Source organism: Chlorocebus sabaeus, chromosome 27, assembly GCF_047675955.1.
Source record: "Chlorocebus sabaeus isolate Y175 chromosome 27, mChlSab1.0.hap1, whole genome shotgun sequence".
In the NCBI taxonomy this organism is placed as follows: domain Eukaryota; kingdom Metazoa; phylum Chordata; class Mammalia; order Primates; family Cercopithecidae; genus Chlorocebus; species Chlorocebus sabaeus.
The window spans coordinates 34,017,102-34,043,399 of record NC_132930.1 but is presented as its reverse complement, the minus strand read 5'-3'; the positions used below and the strand labels follow the sequence as shown (position 1 = coordinate 34,043,399).

The following is a 26,298-nucleotide window of genomic DNA, read 5'->3' as shown; positions in this document are numbered from 1 at the left end:
GCCACTACACCTGACTAGAGCTTTTATTTATTCCAAACATTTTCAAATCCGTCACCTTTAATATGAATCTGGTAAGAGAGACGGGCCAGATGTGGTTTGAAAAAGAAAATGATGTCACTTTGGAGACTACTTCCAATCCAGGGCATCCTCTGACTTTCAACTGGAACTTCAAGGGGATCATTGCGACAAATCATTCTCTTTTCCTTCTTATTCTAAGTTGTCTTAGTTGTCTTTGTGTCTTTGGAATCTAGCATAGTTCCCACTATGTGGAATAAACACAAGTTGTCTAGGGGTCCTTCATGCTTTTCAGGTGTCCTTAAATTTTTAAAAATTCTCTGATCATTGCCATTTAACAGATAAAGAAACTGAGACCCATTTTGCAAATCATCTGAAGTCATCTAGCAACACTGGGAAAGTCAATGCATCCATAAGAGTTTATTAAACTGACATGTGTTTATGATGAGCACCCAATACTTTTGGAGGTATTCTCGCAGGCATAGGTGAAAATTCTTGTCACTGTTATAGATCCACAGAGAAATCAATTACTTTAGAATATTCCCAGAAAAAACCTGGATTCAGGTAACCATACACATACATACGTAGGTAGAAAACAGGGTGTGTACAAGAAACATTTTAAGTGATGGCATCAAAGCCTGAACAATCAATAGAAGAAATAAATTTAACCAAGGTTTGTTGAGCTTCCACATTGTGTCAGACACTGCTTAGTAACCTTGGAAGAGCTAAGTGTCTGCAGTTGAACCTGAAGAAGAGGAAAGGGGATAAAAGAAAACTAAAATGCCATACTTAAAACTTGTAGGGAAAAGGAAGACAGACCAACCAAATGGCAAATTGCCCTGAAAGAATCACAAAAGCTTCTCAAAGACAAGAGGCAACTGAAGGAAAACAGAGTTACTAATAACCAAGGAGAAACAGAGAAATAATGAGACTCAAAAATGGCAAAGAGAATAAACTAAATCAATCTATGATTTAAAAAAATAAAAAGGATGTTGAACAAACTGGGAGTAATGAAGATATTGTAAAAGTTAAAGCCAATCAAAAGCAGGTAGGGGAAGGGGCTTGGGAAGTCCATAGCTCAGCAGAGGCAGAGGAGGCCACGAAGGAGATGGACATGGAGAATTGATGGGCATTGAGGATGTGCTGTTACAGCAATTTCCAATGGATTCTGGGAAGTGGATACAGTGAACAACATTAAACTGTACAGTTATTTGGGGCTGGGAGATACATATACATACTGCTGACAAGAATAGATAAAGATCAAGCCTGGGAAGGGTTCCTACTCTGTTATTCCAGTAACCTTAGAGTTTGGCTGGAGACCACTTATACTCAACACCTTCCATGACTAATCCATCGCCCATACAATTCACTATCATCTTTTACCAGAAAACTATACAGTGCTTCTCTAATATGTCCTTCTGCATCTGCTTTTAAATCCTTTGAAGCCATTCTCTACTCAGCAGCCTGACTGTTATTTTCAAAATGTCATTCTAATGATGTACCTTCTCTCAGACCACCACCAAAAGGAGTACATTTTTCATAACTTTTAGAATTAAAACAAAAACCTAAAAAGCCAAAACCCTTAACATCCTATCTGTAGTCAAACACGATCTGACCTCAACCTGTATCATCAGCTTCAGATTGCATCTTGCATCTCCTCTTTGCTCTCGGAACTACGGACAATCAGCTCCCTCCTGCTACAGGGCCTTTGGCTTACTATTATTCCTTTAAAATGCCATCTTGGCATCACATGTCCTATTTTTCTAGCTAGAACAATGCATCTCCTCTTTGCTCTAGGAACTAAGGACAATCAGCTCCCTCCTGCTACAGGGCCTTTGCACTTACTATTATTCTTTTAAAATGTCATCTTGGCATCACATGTCCTATTTTTCTAGCTAGATCTCATTGTAAGTCTCAGCTAAAAATTCACTTCCTCAAAGGAGCCTTCCCTGACCACTATTCCCACCAATATAGGTCAGCTTTCCTTATTTATTTTATGCTTTCACAGAAACATGCTTGATTCTTCTAGTGCACTGATCACATTGTGTTAAATACTGCACATTTTATCCATTACAACTATACTTTAGTTGGTATGAGTTTTTAATTGCTGTACAGCTCCCTTACTTGATTGTAAATTTCCTGAAAGAAATGCCACGTCTGTTTTTATGCGGTATTGTATGCTAAACACCTGGCCCTGCTCAATATAGATGTACCAAATGAGGGAATGAGTAAGATGTTAATGGATCTGCTGAAGAACATATAATATTCCCTCTTGCAATAAAGTCACATCCAAAGTCCTCAGACAAACATTCAAAGGCCTCTGACACTAGCCTCTATTATATCTGAGAAGGCAGCATTTTGGCAGGAGAGAATGTGATGGTTAATTTTATGTGTCAACTTGACTGAGCCAAGGGATGCCCAGATATCTGGTTAAGCATTATCTCTGGGTATGTCTGTGAAGGCGTTTTCTCTGAGATTAGGGTTAGAATTGGTGGTTAGAATTGGTGGCCTGGGTAAAGCTCACAGTCCTCCCCAAGGGGGGTGAGCACTATTCAATCTATAAAAGGCCTGAATAGAACAAAATGGCAGAGGAATGTTGGCTTAACTCTGCCTGGCTGTTTAAGCTGGAATATTGATCTTTTCCTACTTTCAGTGCTCCTAGTTTCAGAGCTTCCGACTTGAACTGGAATTGATACCATCAGCTCTCCGGCCCTCAGGACTTTAATCCATACCACCTGCTTTCCCGGGTCTCCAAATTGCAAACAGCAGATCATGGAACTTCTCAGCCTCCATAACAACATGAGTCTATAGCTTATAATGAATCTCTTCCTGGATATATACCCTATATCTGCTTTTCTGGAGAATTCTAACTAACACAGATGGTGTAGAGAAGGAAGGGTGTCTACCCAAGAAACAGGAAGTCAATTTAACATCTCCATGAAGCCTCATTCCCACTGCATTCTATGGACATGGTGCCCAAGCACGGAACACAGAGAAAATGATGTCTCTCCTCTTGGTATCCAGCTTTCTTTACACCTCCAGAGACTTCCTGTGCAGAGGTCAGCCAACCTCACCCTATTCCTATACCAGATGTGTTTGCTTGATGGCATCTCAGACCTTTATTTCCCCAAACCAGATGCCCTTCTTCTTTCCCAACAAATCCAAATCCTACAATCCCTTATCAAACCGATCCCAGCCTCCTCCATGACACATGGCCCAAACATTCTTCTTTATAAACTGTATCTTAATGACAGAAGAGAATTTAGCACCATCTTGAAAATTCTTGGGCTGGGTGGCTCACACCTATAATCCCAGCACTTTGGGAGGCCGAGGCGGGCAGATTACCTGAGGTCAGGAGTTTGAGACCAGCCTGACCAACATGCAGAAACCCCGTCTCTACTAAAAATACAAAATTAGCCAGGCGTGGTGGCACATACCTGTAATCCCAGCTACTAGGGAGGCTGAGTCAGGAGAATTGCTTGAACCTGGGAGGCGGAGGTTGCGGTGAGCCGAGATCGTGCCACTGCACTCCAGCCTGGGTAACAAGAGCAAAACCCCAACTCAGAAAAAAAAAAAAAAAAAAAAAAAAGAAAAGAAAATTCTTCATGTGTCCAATGAAGATTTAGTGAAGATCAATTAGAATCCAGGTTCTGGGTGGCTAAATTAAATCAAAACAGGCCTCCATTTACTGTTGAGCAGTTTCCACACTGCAAAAAGGCAGCTGACCAAGGGGAGAAGGAACGGCTAAAATTCAGAGCACTTTGCTAAGCCCTGTGGAACTAACATCTGCCAGGAAGACCAGGAAGATTTCATTTGCACAAAACGGCCATAGGCTCACTCAGAAGGAGCACGTTTTTCTAGTTTGCATAGACATGTCCCATAGCCTTCCGTGCCTGAAAAGAGAGGAACAGTGCTTGTCTGCGTGGTCCTTATAGTCAGTTGCCTCTCTCACTCTGTGTAAACTTTGGAGCTTACTACTTCTTTCATATTCCTCATTCATTCAAGCACTATTTAGATTATCATTTCCGCCCTTGGCCCTGTGTCCTCTGCTGCTGATACAAAGATGAGCCAGGGGAGGTCCCCGACCTCAAGAAGTCCTTGGTGGTATGACTCTAACAGTGGTGTGACCCTCAGAGTGGATTCTCAGTAAACAGATGCTAGTCCCACAGTGGAATGTGGGGACCACTGAGGAACCAAAATCAAAGTCGTCAGTCAACGAGAAGGCTTTGAATGTGTCTCACAGTGAGACTCAAGACCTACTGTAACCTACCGGGGCCTCAGTATCTTCATCTGTAAAGAGGGCGCTGTCTGGAGAGGCAGCAGAGCTGACAAGTGAAGTTCAGCTCTGAACTTGGGAACACCCAGGTTTAAGCCACAGATGTAACTCTTGCTACCTCTGAAGCCCTGGGCTAATTACTAATTAATCTCTCGGCCTCACTTGTCTTATCTGAAAAATGGAGAGGATACCACTACGTACCACAGTAGTGTGTGGCTTAATTGAGGCCATGATGTAAAGCACTTAGCTGTGGGACTAGCAACTGGTAAGTACTCAGTAGATATTCATTCTGATTAGCAAGGCTCCTGCTCCTGAATTTTTGAGATTTTCGTTCTTTTTTCATCCAGTCTCCTGCCTTCAGCTTTATGGATTTCTAATCATTCAAGGCTTTGAATGATTTGCTTTCTTCCTAAAGTTCTCTCGATACTGTTTTTCGGGGAGGGGAGTTTGGGCCTTTTTTTTTTTTTTTTTTTTTTTTAAAGATTGACTAAGTAACCACCTGGAAGTTCCACATAAATTACTACGATTAACTTCCTGATAAGGATGAAATTTTCCACTCTATACTCAGACAATTTCTCATGGCCAGAAAAAAAACTATTATTTTTTGCCATATCTTAAGTCTTCAGTGGACTTTAAAAAGCTGCTTTTTTTTCTTTCTCCCTCACCCAAGGTTTAGATTATAATAGGTTAAGAGACCTAGTTGCAGCCATCACTGGGGCATTTATGCTTCTAGCTTCACCTCCCTGTTTTGAGATGTTTACGCAATCTAATTCCTCCTAAAATCATCAGAGATGTAGCATTGTTAAGAAGTTAACAGGGCCTTCAATTAAACATAGAAATATGTGGGTCAAAATTTCCCACATAGCACAAGCAACTTAGGGTGTGAGTGTGCATGTCTGTGCATGTGTATGCACGTGTGTGCATGTCTCAGTACCGCAATCCTGGCTGGGAAAACCTGTGTCCTCGCTGCTCTCAACATCTCACTCTTGGCGCCCTCAGTTATAACTGGAGGTTCAGTTGGCTATCTTCCCCACTAGGCTGTGAGCATCCTGAGGGCCGGGTTTGTATATGGTCCTTCCTCACTGAGCACATAATGAAAAAAAAACTCAATAAGATATTGAGGAATGAATGAGCCAATGCAATTCCATCCTAGACACCACAGGGTGCCACCATGAATGCTACTTCTTAAATGGTTTTAAAATCAAAGCCGTAATAAAACTAACAGCAGAGTTCTTTCTTCTCCCCTTTTCCGCTGCCCCCATAAAGAAAGTCACAGGAAATATAGAATTAGGACTGGAAACCATTCCCCCTCCATTCTCTAACCACCTCCCCCATTCTCTAGTTATCCTAAGGGTATCTGGTATCCCTTCAAGGAGGTCTCCAGAGACCAGGTAATATTATATAGGGTTGAGCTCCTTGGAAATACAATGGAGTGAATTAAGGCTGAGATTTCAGCTTCTAACGAAAAATGTCTTGACACATTTTCCTTTCAGACAAATGCCTGGAAATATACTAAACTATATTTTAATGTTTATTTGTTTCAAATACAGTATTTTTTTTCAACAGACAAATGTGAAGTTTTGAGTCCAGAAAAAAATAGGTTTAAATCACCATCCCAGCAAGCAGTTTTTAAAATAGTACACACAAGTGATCATTTCCATGCAGTTTAATGCACTTAGCCAACAGGCATTAACAGTCTTTTCAGAATAACCTAACACCTGAAGCTTATTTTCTAGTCTTAGTTCAGATGCATTTTAACCTTTCTAAAAAAAAACTGGCAATGCAGGGCACCCACTGAACTCAGTAATTTTAGTAGATTCTGCATTTGCATTTTGAGCTTATTTTACGAGGACGGAAAAAAAAAAAAAACACCCAACCATCGAGGCTTCCTTTATGTGCGGGTTTTAAGACAATGGTGCCCAGAGCATTTTGAGGCAAAACATGGTCCTCCAGCTCCAGCCAGTTTGTGTGGAAAGGTAAGACTCAGTAAGATCCCTCACCAAAGAAGGTGGGGAAAAAATAGCTAAAGGAGGCTCAACAGAGGGCCAAAAACACATTATTTACCTTGATTTTGTGTTGGATGTGACAGATTAAAAACAGAAACCAGCAGTCCACCTAATCGGGATCATAGACTGTGGCCGAAGAGAGAACCTTGCTATTCATAGCTCACCTAATCCAAGGAAGTCGGAAGAGGAAATAGACTCAGGGAAGGAAAATATTTCTCCGAGGCTTAAGTTTAAAGAGGGAAGAGGGTATGCGAAAGATTCAAGAAAAACATGCATTCAATGCACAAAGCACATGGGCCTGCAATGGGGCATGAACTACCATGCAGTAGAGGGAAGAGCCACACCACATACCCGCCCATTTAGGGCTCGGGATGTTCCCCTGAGGTTGACAGATTATTTTTCCCATTCTACCAGTGTGGAAACTGAGTGTCAGAGACTCTTGTCCCATGTCCTGGGGGAGGTCAGGTTTCACCGCTTCTTGCCTTCTTCTCTTCCCCATGTAGGCTTCTCGCTTGCCTCCCTGCCGCATCACTGTGGGGTCCTCCTGCCAGGCTGGCGGCCAGCACATCACTTCTGGTTCCTCACACAGGTCATAATTGTGCCAAGGCACGAAGAAAACTTAAGGCTAGAGGCCCCAGGCCGCTAAACGTTTCATGGCCCACAGTGTGGACCTCAAGGATGGGCAAATAAAATGTCACAAGGCAAGTTACATCACCTTGGCTTACGGGAATTTTGCATCTTAAAAAAAAAATACCATGAAAATCCATCCTTTGCTTCAGACATACTAGGCTAAAAATAGCTCAGTCAGCCAGTAAGTGTGTGTAATTTTTCCTTTGTGCATCTCCCTATCCACTGATTTCTTCCTCTCAGCAGACAGATGTGCTCCAAGACAGACCATCGCTCCACCCTCCACAAAGGGATCAGGATGTTCTTGCTCAAAGGCATAGCAGATTGCTTCACTCCCCAGCCAACACAAAACAAAATAAAACAAAACACTTTATTAGCTCCCTTGTCCCGATAGTAGAAGCTAATACTGACTGAATAGGCTTTCATGCCTTACCTCATTAAATTCCCTAAAACAACTCTGTGAGATGCGGACGACTGCTGTCTCATTTCGCAGATGAGGAAACCAAGGCACAGAGAAGTTAAATAATCATGCTATCATCCAAAGTATAGTCTCTAAAAGGTAAAGAACCCTGGCTTGGTATTTAAATACCTCCACAATTTGGCCCCCACTTCTTCTCCAGGCCTACACACACGATCACATACACACTAATACATATACCCCAGACCATAAGCCTCAGCAGCGTCAGAATCTTCACCCTTCCTAAAATATAATATCAATTTATTTGCCTTTGCTGTTCTTTCTACCTTAAACCCCCTTCCCACCACCCTTCTCTAATTGGCAAATTCCCATGTATCCCTCAAGACTTTCCTTCCCTGTAAGTCCTTACTGTGTCCCCAGTAAGCTCTTCTAAGACACAGATACTGCCCTCTTCGTCTCTAGACCAGTAATATCATGTATAGTAGATGTTCAATATCCATTAAACAAATAAGCCACAATAAAAATTGTTAACCTTCATAGGGTACAGTCACTGTGCTAAGCACTGTATAAGAATTAACTCACTCTATCTTACGAAAACCCAAACACATAGATTCTGTTATTCCCCACATTCCCCATAGAGGCGCCCCAGGCACAGATGGATAAATTATCCAAGGTCGCACAGCCACTAAGTAAAGAAAAGAAATTGCATGACTCCAGAAGTTAAGCTCTTAATGCCAATGCTATGGGAGAGGACATAATCTTATTGCACAAACTATGTTGTACTAGAAGCATATGTGTATGAGGCTTATTTTTAAAAAGCATATTACCCATGCAAAAACAGTGATCTGAGGCGGGAGGATCGCTTGAGCTCAGGAGTTTTGAGACCAGCCTGGGCAACATAGGGAGATACCACCTCTACAAAATAAACAAATAAATAAAAATCTTTTTTAATTAGTCAAATGTTGTGGTGCATGCCTGTGGTCCCAGCTATACAGGAAGCTGAGGTGTGAGAAATTCGAGTCTTAGAGGTCGAGGCTGCAGTAAGCCTGTGATCACACCACTGCACTCCAGCCTGAGGAGGAAGACCCTGTCTCAAAAAACAAAAAATAAAAAAAAGGAAGTGATAACAAAATGGCTGCCTCAGTGAAATGTGCCTTTAAAAGAAGATTGATATTGGCCACAGAGAATATCAGTCGTTACGACTGACACAAATATGAGTAAGAGAGTACCCAATCCCAAAGACCTCTTTGATCCAGTAAACAGGATAACATTACATACAAGTCATGACATAACTCACTTTTTGAGGTATCCCTTTTCTTTTTGAATTAAAGACACGTCCTTCAGAGGTGTCATAAATTAACTTGCTATATCCCAACCCACTGGTTCTAGATCAACACTAACTCTTAACATTAATTCAAGCTTCCTCTTCCCGGTGGGAATTGTGCTAAAATATTTTGATTTATGGACCTTGTGAAAGACTACATGCTTGCTGCCTTTTGACTCAGAAATAATACAAGACAAAGAAAAGCAGAAATGAAAAAAAGATCTACCCTCAAGTTGGGAGCAGGGAGTGAGAATAAGGGTCTGTCTTGAAAGGGAGACAGAGAAGCCTAGATTCAAGACTTCCGACTAGTACCAAATGCTAATGGTCATCATAATAGTTATCATAGTTAACTCCTTCATACCAGTAATCCTCTACCTCATTGGGGAATAAAATTGATTGTTAAGAATACTTAAACTTGTAATCCCAGCACTTTGGGAGGCCAAGGCAGGAGGATCACTGTGAGCCAGGAGTTTGAGACCAGCCTGGGTAACAAAGAGAAATTCTATCTCTACAAATCTTTTTTGAAAAATGAGCCTAGTGCAGTGTCATGTGCCTGTAGTCCCAGATACTTAGGAGGCTAAGGCTCAAGGATCACTTGAGCTCAGGAGGTCAAGTCTGCAGTGAGTTGTGACAGAGCCACTGCACTCCAGCCTGGGCAACTGAGCAAGACCCCATCTCCAAAACAAAACAAACAGAAAACAACTGATCTCAAATCATGGTACAATGGAGTCAAATAATTTTTTAAATATCTATATGGTGTTGATTTTTAAAACATAAACAGATGTATGAATAATTCAGGCAACTCAAAATTATATTTTAAGAAGATTTAAGGACATGGTAAAATACTCATAATTTTAGTTGAAAGAGCTGGATTCAAAAGGATGTCCAATATGCTTGTAAGCAAGTAAAGATTTATGTATATGTATGTGTGCATTAAATTTATATACTAACATGTTCACAGCAATTTTGTTGCATGGTAAAATTAAAGATGATTTTCTTTACCTCTTTGAACATTTTTGTATTTCACAAATACTCCACATTAATAATGTACCATGTTTTTAAAACCAAAAAAGGAGACATGTCTTTTAAAGCACATGCAACGTTATTCTAAATAAACTGGCAAAGGAAATCGTAAATTCAAAAGCAATGAAGGTTAGTGATGTGTTTTTCAACATCAATAGCATGACACTAAAAATCAACACTGTTTTAAGACATTTGGAAAACTGAAAAAGGAGATATGGACTTGGAATACAAAAGTTTTTGTAGTACTGAGGTGCAGATTAGTGGTTGGTAAGTGTGTTTGGATTTGGCCAGTTCCTGGTAATTACGTAGTGACAGGAGAGTGCTAAGACTTGAAAAAATTTATATAATAACTTGAGATGGCTTGTGAATTGACAGCACTGTTAGTCCAAGTTAGCCCCGCTTGGATTTGGCTTCTACACTTCCAGAATCAGGAGCTTGGGCTAGATGATCTCATAACCATTCCAGCCCTGAAATTCTAGGATTCATCTAATTTGGGAGTAGTAGGCTCCATCAAATCAGAACCTTTCAAAGGCAGGTAATATGCACTGATGGTTTAATTTTAATTTCAAGTAACAAATTTCAGCCAACTACATGATAATCATGTTAAACTTGTAAGGTCTAAAAAAGGTGGTTTTCTGTATGTATTGCCAATTGGTCAGTTTTATGTATTGGTTTAGCTTTTTCTTGTCTACACAGATTTTCAGTATCAAGATCAAATTTTCACGGGTCCTAAGAAATGACCTATGTTGGGAGGAGAAGTTTAATACATCCTAACTCCTACCTAAAGGAAAAGAAAAAAAAAGGGGCTACAAATTATTTAACGTTTGAGCTACACAAGATGTTACTCTATAAAGGCTGATAAAAATTATTATTAATATAGGACTATAGAAAACGTAGGTGCCCTGGTCAGAGAAATGAAGTGTAGGACAATGTATGTAATTTGCAGAATTCAACAGGAAAAATAAAAAAAGGTGCTACACTGAAGTGAGTGGGGCAAATCAGCACAGTGTAATGCCCAATTGCATCTGTACAAAAAAAAGAGACAGGTAGCATGACTACCCATCCACCTGATCCCTGTGGCCAGAAAGATACCGTATGGTAGGGTTCAGCACACCGCTACTTCCACCACTGTGTGCATTTTCACTGTGTGAGGAGTAAGCTACAAGGTGTCACAGTGAGTCAACTGGAAGGGCTGTTATCAGTCCCGACACGCCGGTGGTGCTTCAGGCTTCTGACCAGTGCTGACCCGGCTCCCTTGGAGAAATCTGTGCTGGGCTGCATATTGAGAAGCCTGCCTCCTTAGAAGAAATGGCCAGTCAAGGCCAGTGGGTGTGTGCTCTCCAGCCCTCTCCTGGGGCTGCCATTCAGACAGCCCTCCAAAGGCACTGGTGAAAGGGAACATTTTAATGTTTTGTTGTCTCCACTGAGTTCTTAAATGGAGAAAACCCCAATCACAGCTTTTTCCCAACAAGATGGGGTACACATGGTCTCATACATTGGTCAACCCTTACTACTTAACCATAGGTATGCCTAAGAGATCATTCTAGCCTTGAATTTGCAGGAGATTGTGACTACTCTGCCATTACTCTCATATAATGAGGTATATGATTATTATATCATCCCTGCCATATAACAGTGAAAAGCCCCTTTGGCATTATTACACAAGAACAACCAAACTCAAGAGTTCTCGATCATGTTATTGCAAGTTTTGTTTATTAAATTGAAATATGCTAGTGCAGGCATGTAAAAAGTAGTTTTAAAGATACTTTTAAGAAATGAAGCAATGTTTGGCATTACTTACACTACTTAATTTGCTGGTAAAATCCAGAATAAGGGTATCGTCGTCGTCGTCATCATCATCATCATCACAGTTCCCACTGATGTGGCACCTATCATATACCAGGCATTGTACATGCATTCATTCTTTACTTCACAATGTAACACTCAGGCTAAGGAAATTGAGGCTCAGAAAATTTAAGAAACTTCCTGAATATTATACAGCCAGTAAAAGACAAACTCAGAATTTGGACCCAAATCTGTCTTATTATTAAGTCATACTGAGGTTGAAGCCTTTATGCTCAAGGCTGGTCACTCTTTTCATTCCAGAAGAAAAAACTATTGGTGAAAAAAATTGTTCATATTCCCTAACCAAAAGCTGCACACACACACAAACACTATCTGATTAGGACAAATCTCTCTCTCTCTCTCTTTCTCCCTCTCTCTGTCTCTCTGACACACACACACACACACACACACACACACATCAGTTAGCAAACACAAAGTTATTATAGACCACAGCATTATATACTGTTAGAACTTCCCATATTTTCTGTTGTGCAAATCACTTCAAATAAGCTAATTAATGGCCCCGAAAGCACTTACCTAAAATGCAAAGTGCTCCAGGAAATGTAACATATTATCATGATTCATATTGTAATTCATGACTGTGGGCCCCCAGGTAGATACAGAGAGAGAGAGAAGTAGCAGAAATATCAAATGAAAAAAGAAACACTAGGATAAGTATAAACATTTTTAATCAGAAGTCAGGAGATTCCCAACAGATTTGCACTATCCAGAGGGCAAAATAGTCAAGTCAACACTCCCTTCACAGAAGAAATTTTGTTTTCTCGGGGCTTCTTTTTCCTTTGGGCTGGATGTGCATTCTAGCAGTGAATGCTCACTGGGCTATTAGGCTCACAGATTCTTCTCCTACTGGAACTGTAGGCAATTGTTGGTAAGACTCGGGGAAAATTTTAGTGTCAGGATAGCCAGTGCTGGAACAACTTAATTTCCTTTATTCAATAGATATATTTTGCACATCAGCCATGTGCTACATAGGGTACTGGGGATGCAATGATGCATAAGACAATCAGGTCCCTGCCCTCATGGGGCTTATATTCTATCAAGGACAAGCAAACACTTAAGAAATAAACAAGAAGCAAGAAAACGTAGGCTTCCGATAATTCCTATGAAGAAGGCATGTGACAGAAAGTGATTGGGGGTTAATTTTAATTGTTTGAGGAAGGGCTCACTAGGAAGAGAACATTTAAGTTGCTCAGTACAGGACCTCCTAATTGCTGGGACTCTTTTCCTTTATTGTCCTTCTTTTCTTTGAGAAATCTAATTGATTACCTGCAAATAAAACCAGCACTATGCCAAATCCTAACTCAACTGAGGTCTCCTAATACTTAGCTGAGTTATTACAGAGAAAATCATATATTCGGTGTCCCCCGACCGAGGGCAAAGGTCCTGCAGTGTGAATCAGCTTGGCAAGTTAATGGATCCCAAAGAAGCCCTCCGTGGCTCCAGTCCAGTGAACACTTGGTAGGAGATAACAATAGACCATCAGGAAGGAAAAGATCAACAGATTCTTAAAACCAGAGCAAGGAGCATAGAGCTTGTTCTAGGTTTGAGGGGAAGCAGGAAAGTCACACGATCTGATTTATGCTTTAAAAATATCACCTTGGCTGTTTGTGGGGATCAGATTATAAGGTGGAAAGAGGGGGCAGGGAGTGCTGTTAAGAGGCCATCCTGATTCCAAAAAGAGAGGCTGGGGGCTTGTAATGTCACCAGAACAGGGTAGATCCCTCTTCTTCAGAGGGGTCTGCCAAATCCTTAATCCTAAGCCTCCTATTTTGAACTGGAAGACTAAAACTTCAAATTAGGCTGGTGGAACATGGTACTAACATGAGAGAAGGGTGTGGCTACCAGGGCCTCCAGGAGGAAGCGGGCAGCTGGGAAACAATGTCCCTTCACCAGTATGCTCCAGGACAGCCCATACAGTGAAAAGTTAGATGATCCAGCCCCTGGGCTCTCAAATCTATGGCCATGCATGAACTGAGGCCTTGGTTTCTTGTCTGATAAAGGAGAACGAGAATGCATGCATCTCAGGCTTTGGGGGTGGATCAAATGAGGAGATCTATCTTATCGTCAACAACTGGCAGGCATTTACTCTAACCTAACGACAATGGCTTTGCAGGTAGCTAAAGTGGTCTGTAAGGGTAGGAAGGAAATATCACCTCCCACAAAGAACTTCTGCAGAGAGACAGGATGTGGGGACTGACTTCCTCTCAGGAGTAGATTAAACGAGGATCCTGAGAAGCCAAACATGTTCAAAGTTCTTTCCCCTTAATGTCTTTATTTTCCCTAAGATTCCTAATCGATTACCTGCAAAGGAAGCCAATACTATGCCCAATTTGAATTGTAATTTAATTTCCTAACATTTATTTTGATTATTGTTGCCACCAAAAAATGAGATAGCTTTTATACTCATTCACTACTGTTTAAAACAATAAAAACACCATCTTTCCCAGGACACAACTAAGAAGAAGCACTGAATGGAAATTTAAATATGTTTAAGTAAAACAAAAAACAAAAAACAAAAAAAACCTTTTAGATGACTATGCATTATATTCAATAACAGTTTCAATAACTCTTCGGATACAGTGGGCATCTTAAGTATTCTTTTTTTTTTTTTTGAGACGGAGTCTTACTCCGTCACCCAGCGTGGAGTGCAGTGGAACAATCTCCGTCTCCCAGGTTCAAACGATTCTCCTGCCTCAGCCTCCCCAGTAGCTGAAACTACAGGCATATGCCACCATGCCCAGATAATTTTTGTATTTTTAGTAGAGACGGGGTTTCACTATGCTGATCAGGCTGGTCTTGAACTCCTGACCTCATGATCCGCCCGCCCCAGCTTCCCAAAGTGCTGGGATTACAGGCGTGAGCCACCGTGCCCTGGCCTTAAGTATTCTTTAATAAGGAGTGTAATTTGGGTTTTTTTTGTTCAGTAACCAGGGTATATTTTCCATCCCTGGATCCATCCCTTGGAATTTCACTTGGTCCCTTTGCAAATTAAGTCAGGCCATTGAGACACACCTAGCAGAATCAAGTTAGTGAATGGGATCAATTTCCAAGCCACCTCCAAAGTCAATTTGTCTTAGGAAAAAAAAAAAAGAATATATTCACATTAAAAATTTCTATAGGTAAAACTAGATTTCTAGCTCGTGTTTCCTATTTCAAGAGAGGTGCTATGGCAGAGTAGTTACAACCTCTGAAGCTAAACTACCGTCTATTTGACCTTGGACAATTTATGTAACCTGTCAGTTTCCAGTTTCCTCATTAGTAAAAGTGCAGATGTTAGTAGGTATTAGTATCATATGATGTGATCATGAGGGTTACTTGAGCCGACGTACAGAAAGCACCTAGTATTAATACTTGCCCAACAGACACTGAAAACTCCAAAGATGCTATTCTATGACTGCCTTTCAGAAAGGTGTATATACCTTTCACTACAGGAATACGCCCACGATACACTGTGTATTAACCTATCATGGCTCTCTGTTGTAAATGTGGTTTGTAATTCTCCCTTCATTACCAAATTGTAAGCTTCTAGAAGACGGAAAATATCTTAATCATGTTTATATTTCCAGACGCTGAGACTGTCATTGCCTAAAGTATGCAAATTCTTGAAGGAATGCCTGAATTTTGTTTTAAGCATTAATAGTTGCCTAGGTTCAAATGCATGCGGCCAGAATTTAAATGTTTTTTAAAAAATCTAGGCTCATACTGATTTTTAAAAATTTAAAAAGAAGGAAAACGCCTTGTCAGAAAATGACGAAGGTATTTGTAGTATCTCCGTCCTTTGGGCATTTTTTTAAATGCTGTGTTCTGACACTTCAAAAAGACATTGTTTTCCTAGGTCAGTTATATTTTGAGGTCCACCAACCAAATCCAGATAAGTAAGTTTATGAATTTTGTTCTTGATCATTTATAAAGTTGGATGTTTGGGGTTGCTTTACACTTTGTTTGCTTGTTCAGAAAGGGGGTGCTCTGTGTTCCTCATGAAAAATGAGTTAATGTGGACAACTGTAATAAAAAGAGATTTATGGCCCTGTTCTCCATATACTTTAATTTCTTTCTGAACTCCAAATAAAAAGCTAAATGTTTAAAAAATGCATAGCGTTTAAATCCTACATCATAATTTACACACCAAAAAGAGAGAAATGTAAATGTGCATTGATTTTAGGCTGATAAGAATCTGTGTTGAATGTGAGTTGAAAGTTCTTTTTTTTTTTTTTTCTTCTTGGCCTCCTATGAATAGTTAGTTTGCAGCAATTTTTAATTAAAAACAGTTCCCATAGTAAGAAAATGGGGGAAGAAAAAGACTTCAAGAAAATAAAATCAGTATAAGAGCCCTACAATGTGTTTTCTGAGGCCATGTAGAGATCCTGAAAAATAAGAGTTTGGAAGTTCTCATTTTTAAAACTGCACTTTTGGTTTCATTTAACATTTTCAAAATAGCTTTCCTTTCCACCACCCAGCCCCCTCCCCCACCTCACAACCCCCTTCAAACAACTAACAAAGTTCTGTTTTTAACACTGAAAATCATTCATAGATCTCAGAGTAGCAGCAACATTTTTCTTTCTAAATTTCTAGGGGGGAGAAACCTCCAAGTTATCACAAAGCATTTTTTTCTTTTTCTCCACCTATCCAAAATAACTAATCTCATTTTAACTAGATTCCATCTGAACATCAATGACACCAAGCTATTCCATGAATAAACATGATGTTACAAAGTGAAACGCTGTGACTAAAGTATATAAAAATGTAGCTGAAAGAAAAGAGAACTAAGAATCCCCCTCCTCCCCACCCCCTCCCCAGGGAGTTTTAGAGTTGAGCTGAGAAGGGGTGAAAATCAGCAGATTTAAATTTCCAGGTCTTCGAACATTTGTAACCTTCATATTAAATCCTGTAAAACTAAAAACTGTAATTCTAATAAAATCCTTGTGCATACGGCTTCTGATTGTAATCACAGTTTTCTCTTTTGGAAGAGGATGTGTAATATTGATAAAAGAAAAAAACACTCAAAACAGGAAAAATATACAACGGAACTCACACTTTTCTGGTGTTTATGGTATTTAAAAAAAAATAGCATGGTGCCAACATGAGGAACTATATATACTTAAAAATATCTTCACTTAAATGCAGGCAGTTTTGGTCATTTGAATGAGAAAACAAGGTATAGGAAAGTATCTACTCTAACAAAGATTTGTGAACTGTACTTGATAAACTTTCTTAAATTGTGTAATAATCTAACATTAGTTAAATCCCTTCACTTACAATGATGTCCACTATAATGTTTCTCATATATTTTCATCTCAGAGCTGAGACCTAAAAATGAAAAATATCCATTGTTTTTGCTTTTATTGAAGCTTTTCACAGAACAAATTCTGAAGTCTTCAGGACATATTTTTATATCCTATCTGACTGTATTGTGTGTGCAGTGTTAAAACTATATAACTGTGTGGCTGTATTCTTCCAAAATACATTTGGCACTGCCAAACCATTCAAATACATGAATTTTGGAAGACATTGGGTCAACTTTTGACAGCATACACAACAGAAAATGTAAACTCCTTTCTGCTGCCTGGGAATTACAGTGAACACAGTGATGCCAACCTCAGAGTTTTTCTTCATATCATTTTAAAGAGTGGGGGAAGCACCCACACATTTCTTTATTAAATTCCACTGAGATTCTAATGTTTAAAAAAATTTACTTTTCAGAACACCTAGCAGCATTTAAAACATACTTTTGTTGTTGTTGTTGCTGCTTGCTTTTTAATGCATGCCTATTCCTTTGCAGAGAGGTGAGGTCTTATTAGTACTTAGTCACTTGCTTTCCTTTGCCACAAAGATTATGGATCTAAATGACCTCAGATAAAATAAATGTAGGGGATGTGAGATGAGCACTTTAGGGAGAGTGAGAAGCACAGGCCCAAAGCTGCTTCAGCTCAATAGGAGATACCAGGCCCCAAAAAACTTCAGAAGTGTATTTATCAGGGAAGGTGCTAATATAAATGCATTGGTTTTCAAATTATCTCCTTTTGTCTACTGATTCATTGATTGGCTAGTCAGCAAATGTTTAATGAGTACCTACTTGGTCCAGGAACTACTTGCTCTAAGTGCTAGCTTATTACCCAGTTATTTTATTATCATTTGTGATTTTGAACTGAATACCATGAGCAAAGAAATCATGTCTGCACTCTACTTTACAATACTTTCTCATGCTAAAAAAACAGAAAATCTGAATTTTCAATTATTAAAGGGACACTGTTGGTAATGTGCAAATGAGGAACCAAGACCCGTGCCAACTAGTTTGTAAGAGAGATAATATTAACTCCCAATGCCATGCTCTTTAAACTAAAACTTCCCAGCTTCTGAAGAACTTTGATTTAATTTAATTGGAAGAAAGGCGGCGATCCCCATGAGAAAATGCCCTGGGATCAGCCATGGAAGGAGGGTAGGTAAACGTCATGGTTCTTTACTAATTTCTTTCCGTATAAAAAAGGAGATTTCTAGGAAATTTCCAGAAACTTGATTTCAATTTCTTCATCACATACTGATTTGCTATATTTTTTTTCTAGCCAAGTCCATGTTCCAAAAGGAGTGAAGACTTGAGAGTATTACCCAGTGGGGGGTGTGTGTGTGTGTGTGTGTGTGTGTGTGAGAGAGAGAGAGAGAGACAGAGAGAGAGATTAAGACTTAATGAAATAATACTATATACTGTAGGAGTGGGACCAGAGGAGAGAGGGAGAAGGAAGAGGGATGGGTGAGTCACTCTTGCCCAAAATGGTTGTATGCTTTGGCTAAATTCTCAAAGTAATCACTCAAAGGCATATTTGATTTTGCATGTGAATAAACTAATAACTCTTGCTGAGTATCTTTGTATTTTATTCCAATCAATCCCTCTCCAGAACTCAGAAAAGCTTTATCATAAACAACAATTATTGGCAAACGTACAGTGTAACTTTACATGAAAGTTATTTTTTTCAAAGTATATACATCATGATCAAAATTTAATATTTTATGTAAATATTTAAATATCTTAGGAGCAATTGTTTGATTCTCTCTTCTTTTCATGTGAAATAAAAACAAATATACGGCATTGTGTTCATGACAGTATTTTACTACTTAGCAAAGAAAAAAAGAAGTATTGAAGCAATTATTTAAATAATTATTTGAAAAATTATCTAATTAAGGAGGGAAAAATGTAAAGGGTGAGCTCTAGGACACACCAGAAAATAGTTCACAGCACTTTACTGTCACAGGCAGGGAGGTTTAAAAAAATCTTTAAGATTTGTCATAGCAAGCTTTCTTCTCTTGGTTCTTGAGCTATGAAGTAGTCTTTTTCTACTCAGAGCTTAATCTTTAAAAGTAATACCCCATAATCAAAAAGTTAGGAATTCCTGCGTTTAGCGCTCACAAAAAATAATGTGGCATCTTTGCGAAGCATACTGCAAAAGGAGGTCTTTTCAAATGTCTTGTCTCAAATGGGAAACAAACATGGGACCATATTGAATCCTGCAATTTTTTTTTTTGAGGACAAGAATAGGGAAATCTTGCAGATAAGTCTCCTAGCTCAGACCTAGCCAAGTGCTCAGTAATGGGCAGGAGGGCAGGCAGATATCAGAGAATGCTGCCTGTGTTCCTAACTGCAGGAGGATGGAGAAGAATTTCTGTAATTCTTCAAAAACTTTCTAAAATGTAAGGTGGACACAGGTCATTTTTAAATATTGTTGCTCTTCAAGAATTGAGCCATAATAGTCCCTGGCCTCTTTTTTATAACTGATCACACTTTTCAGAGACTATTTTTCCCAAATCTGTATTGGAATTAATGTGTGCCTGAACTATAAGACATTTTCTATCCTCCTAATTCTGAAAGCAGGCTATGTCAACCAATAGTTTATGCAGAGATTTAAGATTCCAACACGCAGTTGCAAAGATCTGAAGGAAATATACAAACTGTAACACACACAAAGCAACATACATAAAACAGCAAGCACAAATATCAGTCACTGCCAACAGTTCACCACCCTAAGCAAAACATAGTTTGCACTTCTGTAGGAGCTACTGGCTTCTAGAAAGAGCAAGGATACCAGCAGTCATATTTAGCATCTATGGTGTATTAACATATAAAGAAAATAGCAGTCATTAAAGACAACCCAGCTTTTAAAACACATATAAGTCCTTGTCCAGCAGTTAGCCAATCAGAAAGCAGGTCACATCTTGTTAGCTGTATTAAATACATGAAACGTCATGAATTCTCTATGGCTCTGTTGACAATTCAAGCAAGTGTGTTTTATTCTATAATGCAAACTTAATGGAGTCCCTTCCTAGAGTTAAAAGTCAATCTTCAATCTAAAATTCCACCAAAGCTATTCCCTAAAAGCTTTTTGGCATAAATCTTCTGGTATTTGTACTCTGCAGAGAAGACTAAATTCCTAGCAATTTCCACTTCCTAAAGTAACTTTGGTGTACCTATAACAAACTGCTTTTCCGAACACTTCCACAAAGCCCCAACTCACAGGCAGATGGAGTGCCCAGCAGCAAGACCTGCCAGCTGAGCTAGCACAGAGAAAAAGTCAACTGACATAAAAGATTTAAATTGCAGGAGGCGAGTCTGGAGTTTTGCATTTAAAAAGTTCTGAAAGTCCTGTTCTCTCTGCTCCCAGAGTTGCTGGCTGCCTAGGAGGCTGAGTCTCCCTCTCTCAGGCACAAGATCTCAAACATGCAAAAACTAGAGCTGACTTGAAAGCTGAACCAGCTCCTGTCCTAAGGTAGAGTGATCAGGGGGCACAGCCGACAGCAAAAGGAGAAAGGGTAGAGTCCCCTTGCCCCAAGCAACTGGTTTCTGATTTTAACACTGAAATATACTATGTGTCCCTCCAGGGCTAGTTCTGAGAAGTAGGCAGGGTTACTCGTCTGCCCCCCCCTTTTACCTCGATTTTGGTGACTTTGAAAAGCAAAGACAGGTCAAAGCAGACTTCCTCTAGGATTTATTTCTTAAAAAAAAAAAAATACATATATAGACAGTCATAGGCAAACAATCACAAAATTCCTTGGAATTATATCTCAAGAAACACCAACAGGACTGACTCAGAGCCTGCAAAATACCAGAGTTCTGGAAGAGCAACATTTCTGGAAACCTGGCATGTGAATCAAGCGCTGGGTTCTCTCAAGATTCCGGCAGAAACTGTCCCCTGCTACAAGAGTTGCTGTGCCTGGAAACCCAGCGTTCAAACTCGTGGATTCACCCCGGCGCTCATTTCCACATACGTGGTAGTATCAAGTGGGACACTTCCCACGGAATTCAGCCAGAAACCCTAGGAAAAGCTCATGCATAGCTTAACAAAAATACACAAACACATCCCCAAGGTTGAAGTACTTACCTCTGTGCGAGACTGCAGTCTCTTGTTCATCTCATAGATTCGGTACTCTGGCTGTACCATGTATGGTGTATGCCTCCTATAAAATGGGCCGAAAGGAGAAGAATAGAAGGGGTCATGTGGTGTGCTGGACATCTTGCCTGCTTTTCGAAAATCAAGCTAAACAGAGTATCAGTAACGTCCATGCAGAGCACATGGGCTGTGTTCTTCCCAGTACAAAGTAGACGCACGCACACACGCTCACACACACACAGAGGCAGGCAGGCAGGCAGGCTGAACACGCTGGCTGGGAACTGCTGTCGGAGCCCTCTATAGCAGGAGAGGAGAGGGAGAGGAGAGGAGGGAGGGAAAGAGGGAGGGAGGGAGGGAGGGAGCACGGGAGAGGAGGGAGAGGGAGAGAGCAGGAGATCCAGAGAGGGAGGGAGGTTGGCATGGAGGAAGGGAGAGAAGGAGGGAGGGAGGGAGGGTGGGAGGGAGGGAGAGAGAGAGAGAGAGAGAGAGAGAGAGAGAGAGAGAGAGAGAGAGAGAGAGAGAGAGGGAGAGAGAAGCTGGATAGCTTTAGGCACCACTGCTTGTTTTTAAAGAAGCAGTTTGTGGAGAGGTCATTTCCTGTCCACACTGTAGACTAGTTCACAAATATAATTCTCCTCACAGTCTGACAAGAGGTCTAAGGTTTGGTTTTAATTTTTTTCCTCCAGCCAGGACCCTTGGCAGCCTGATTGCTAAGCCTGTTAGCATAGAGGTGGTCTAACCGCTGCATGAGCCTCTCACCCCTGACAACCACACTGTTGTAATGTATCAGAAATGTTGATTACTACAAAATACAGAAACATGGGCACTGTGGTGCCCCGAATTGGGGCCACTGATTCACTCACATGCAGAGATTTATTTCTGCACTAATCTCCCTACGTAGTTTTGCTTTACTTGCTGTTGTTCCAAGGGCTGTTATATTCTTTGCCCTCCACTCCATCTCACCCCCATGTCTCCCCACTCACCCCTCTTTCCAGCCACCTCCCTCTTCTCCCAAGACTTCATTCAGGCCCATAAGGTGCCTGGGCATTTTCAGGTAAAAACAATCGTTCTGAATGTGGAATGCAGAAAATACACTTCAGGAGAGCAATGGTCTTTTTTCCTAGGAAGGAACAAAACAAAACAAAACAAAACAAACCCCAAAGCAGACCTCCCAATAAGACAGGAAAAGCAAAAAAGGAGAAAACTGCCACAAAAATGACCATGGAAAATTCAGTTGAGTAGGAAATTGCAAATAATTTAATGGATCGTCCCCAGATAACATGTCCAACTCTTGTGGAGACAAAGTCTATATTTTCCAAGATTGGTCAAGTAAACAAATCTTTTCCCAACTGTGGTATATGATAACTATAAGAAACCCCAACAGCCCATGGAAGGGGAAAGAATCTCTACAGAGAATTAAGCGATCTATAAAATAATCAAATTCTGCTAGAACCAACCATAACCAGAGATACGATACTTAAACAAAGCTCAGCCACAGAAAATTTAAATGTATTGGGCTAACACCTAGGTAGGTCAGTGGTATTAAGGAAATAAAGCAAACGACCACCAAAAAGCATGATGAATTCAAGACCTGAATGCAAATGCATGCAAATGAGACATTTCTTCTTTTTAATAAGCAGATTAATTAACTTTCTGCCCCAATCATGGCTTGGGTATCTCCAAGTCACTAGCCAACAGGGGATAAGGTATTGCTAATTCTGCAATTTACACTCTTAAAAATACTCAGACACAGAAAAGTGTATTGCTGCCTTGATCAGTCCTTCTTCATAATTGCATGAAATATTTGCTGAGTCCACCCCAAACTTCCAGCAGCGCAGCCCAACACACTAATGTAGCCTGCCAGGATGAGATTAGGGTAGGTATTACACTAAGGCTGCTTGGAACTTGCGCTAGGAGACCCCAAGGCAGGCGAGAATGCTTGGTTTCAGGTTTCATTACAAATCCAAAAGCTGGACCAAATTTGCTGCAAGGTTTGTCAAAACACACAACCTTCTAAAGACAGGATTTCAAACAATTTTGGCATGATTTATGTTTTGGTATGGCAGCCACTGCAAAACCTAACGGTTCCTTATGTTTAAATTCCCAAACTAAAGACATTCTGAGAGTTTAGTGTCTGCCTGAGTTTGTGCAAGAATGAAAGTAACACCTAGGCAGGCGTGTGCAGGCCAATACTAGTAAAAAAAATGAAACAGTTCAAAAATCCATTTAGGAAGGCAATCCCTCTCCGAATAAGGTTCCGCTTTGCTCTCATTTGTTTCTGCAGACCATTGCAAATTATAATTGGAAATATTTCTTGCCCTTAATAGCAAAAGACTCATTTCAGAACTATCTGAAACTTGATAATGCTGATCCATATCCCTGATTCTCATCCCAGCTACTTCAGGAGTCTCCGAACGGGTCCCCCTGCCCACAGAGTCACAGATCTCTTCTGACTTGTGGTCTGTCCTTATTCAAATCAGAATGCGGATTTCAAATAAGTGAAAGCGATCATGTCCCATGTTTTCCCCCTCAGTGTTTCCTGGCTGCCAGCAGGAAAATGTGCAAGTTCCTTAGGAACACGGCATACAGGGCTCGGTAAGACCCACACTTCTGTGCTCTCTCTTGCTCCCGCTGTCACACACACAAACACACACACACTCATTCATTTACTCATTTGTGTGTCCATTTATTTATTTATTTGCTATACTTGATCTTCCTAAACTTACAATCTTTCTCATGCATGGCCACATTTGTACTTCTGTCCCTAGCTTACCTACAAACTGCTACTTATCCTTCTATTCAATTAAACTGTCTCCTCCATAAGCCTTTTTAAATTACACATTCATTTGTTTATTTATTCAACAGATATTCCATTCACAGTGGATAGAGGCAGAGCCAACAGCATGGCCAGAGCACATTTCAACCCTAGCTCCACATCCTAGTTGTTGCGTGAACCTGAGCAAACGACTCAGTCTCTCTGCACCTCAGTTATCTCAGTGCAAGATAAGGACAATGATAGAAACTAGTCTATAAGATTGTTGCTAAGGATTAGCAAATACATCCAAATGCATTAGAACCCTCTCACCTAAACGCTCAAATAATAACACGATAGGCTGGGCGCGGTGGCTTACGCCTGTAATCCCAGCACTTTGGGAGGCAGAGGCGGGCAGATCATGAGGTCAGGAGTTTGAGACCAGCCTGACCAACATGGGGAAACCCTGTCTCTACTAAAAATACAAAAATTAGCCTGGTGTGGTGGCGCACGCCTGCCCAGCTACTCAGGAGGCTGAGGCAGGAGAATCGCTTGAACCTGGGAAGTGGAGGTTGCAGTGAGCTGAAATCATACCACTTCACTCCATCCCAGGCGACAGAGCAAGACTGTCTCAAATAATAATAAAAATAATAACAACAACATGATTATTAGGTACCTAATATCTGCTTAGGTCCTAGGGATCATTGGGAGGCCAAGGTGATGTAGCACACAGGCTACCTGCCTTCCTGCCCCTTGCCATCTAGTGAGGGCAAGGAAAAGACAGTGTAGAAGAGCTAGTAAATATTTGGGAACATAATTTTAAACTATAGTGCATGCTCTGTTGGAAATAAATAAAATAAAAAGAAGAGATAAATACCCCTTGGTATCATCAGTGTAGTTTCTATATTCTTCTATTAGAGGACTTATATTAATACATAAAGGAACAAATACTGTCACTTGTTCAGCACTTGCTATGTGCCAGCCACTGTGCTGAGTGGTCTACACAATTACTCTTAGTTAACCTCACAATAAATCTATGGAATTGATTTGATTACTATTCCCATTTTACCTAACCAGAAACTGAAGCTATGACAGGCTAAGAAAGTTCTTTGAAGTCATGAAACGAATAAGTGACAGAGACAAGATTCACATCCAGTTTGCCTGACTGCTTGCGTCTTAAGAATTTTGCTGCTCAGAGGTCAGGTCCATCCTCACCTTGAGGGCGTTTCTGTTCTTTGTCCCTGGTGGCCAGCATGGTGCTGAGCCCATAGTATGTGCTCAGGACACATGGACCTGACTAAATGGAAGAAGAAGCAAAGGATAAAGTAGCTCCCCTCACTTGGATTTTATTCTTCGTTGTCTTGCTTAGTTTCAGACACTCAATGCCCCCTGCCTCGCTCCGACCCCCTGCCCCTGAAGCCCTGCCCTGCCAAATCACCACTCCCATCTTTGTTATTGTCCCAAATCTCCCAGCATAGATTCCTAAATCCACAACCTAGGAGTTGAATCCTTTGCACCCCCAGGTTACCTGGTCATCTTTGTCGTTCATCTGTTTGTCTTCTTTCTTGCTTCTTGAAGGACCAGCTACGACCGGTCTTCTTCTGGGTCATGTATGAGCTAAGAAGTGAAGAAAACAAAGTGCGCATTTTAAGATTGTAAATCAGCTCCTTCAGAAAACCATAGAGAATTGCAAGTATGCAGTATTTGTACCCTAGCAAAGAATAAACAAGTCTAACCCTCAACACAACAGTTCTATTACCCCCAAAGATTAAGCCATGTTCATTTACGCATCATTTTGTGTGTTGAGTATGAATGAGTTCCCAAAGTCCTCATGCGGACGTTCAAGGTGCTCTAAAAGCTGGCCTGCCCTTTATACTCGGGACCTCATTTAGCTACATTCACCGTAGGTTTAACCCACAGACTGATTATCGCTCATTTAAGCAGAAATTGTTACCCACAGTTTAAAAAGTGAAGAATTGGCCGGGTGCGGTGGCTCACGCCTGTAATCCCAGCACTTTGGGAGGCCAAGGCGGGCAGACCACGAGGTCAGGAGATGGAGACCATCCTGGCTAACACAGTGAAACCCCATCTCTACTAAAAATACAAAAAAACAAGCCAGGCGTGGTGGCGGGCGCCTGTAGTCCCAGCTACTCGGGAAGCTGAGGCAGGAGAATGGCGTGAACCCGGGAGGTGGAGGTTGCAGTGAGCTGAGATCCCGCCACTGCACTCCAGCCTGGGAGACAGAGCACCATTCTGTCTCAAAAAAAAAAAAAAAAAAAAAAAAAAAAAAAGTGAAGAATTTCACATACAGTCCAGATTTTCATCTTCTCTGAAAAATTATAAGCTCTGACCATCCTTGGCCCCATCCCTGCTGCATGGCAATATGCAGCGGGGCCAGCGTCTCTGTGCTTGTCTGTTCACCATGGTCTCTGTCACTCTACAGCCGTCCCCTCCAACGCCCCTAATTTCCATTTACCTGTCTGGTTCTTCCAAGTACTTGAAACATTGTTCTTTTTCTTAATCTATCAATTGCATCCTTTCCAAATCCTTCATCCAAGCACTGTTTGCTTCAGCCAGTCAGTTTTCTTACCACTCTTCACTTCCCCTTCTCTACCCT

General features: G+C 40.7%; 1 protein-coding gene across 10 annotated transcripts in view; it reads right to left on the bottom strand.

The window, feature by feature from the left end:
• LDB2 (LIM domain binding 2) overlaps positions 1 to 21,361 on the bottom strand; it is a 394,374-nt gene extending 373,013 nt beyond the window's left edge. For 6 of the 10 annotated variants that reach the window (XM_008017815.3, XM_008017820.3, XM_008017813.3 and 3 more), the window contains exon 1: positions 20,921 to 21,360. In XM_008017815.3, coding sequence (XP_008016006.1) covers positions 20,921 to 21,052 — 132 coding nt within the window. In that variant the 5' untranslated portion in view covers positions 21,053 to 21,360. Of the gene's footprint in view, positions 1 to 20,920 lie in introns of all 10 variants that reach the window. The other 4 variants (XM_008017812.3, XM_008017811.3, XM_008017817.3 and 1 more) reach the window with 3 other exon arrangements.
• Positions 21,362 to 26,298: the final 4,937 nt, after the last annotated feature.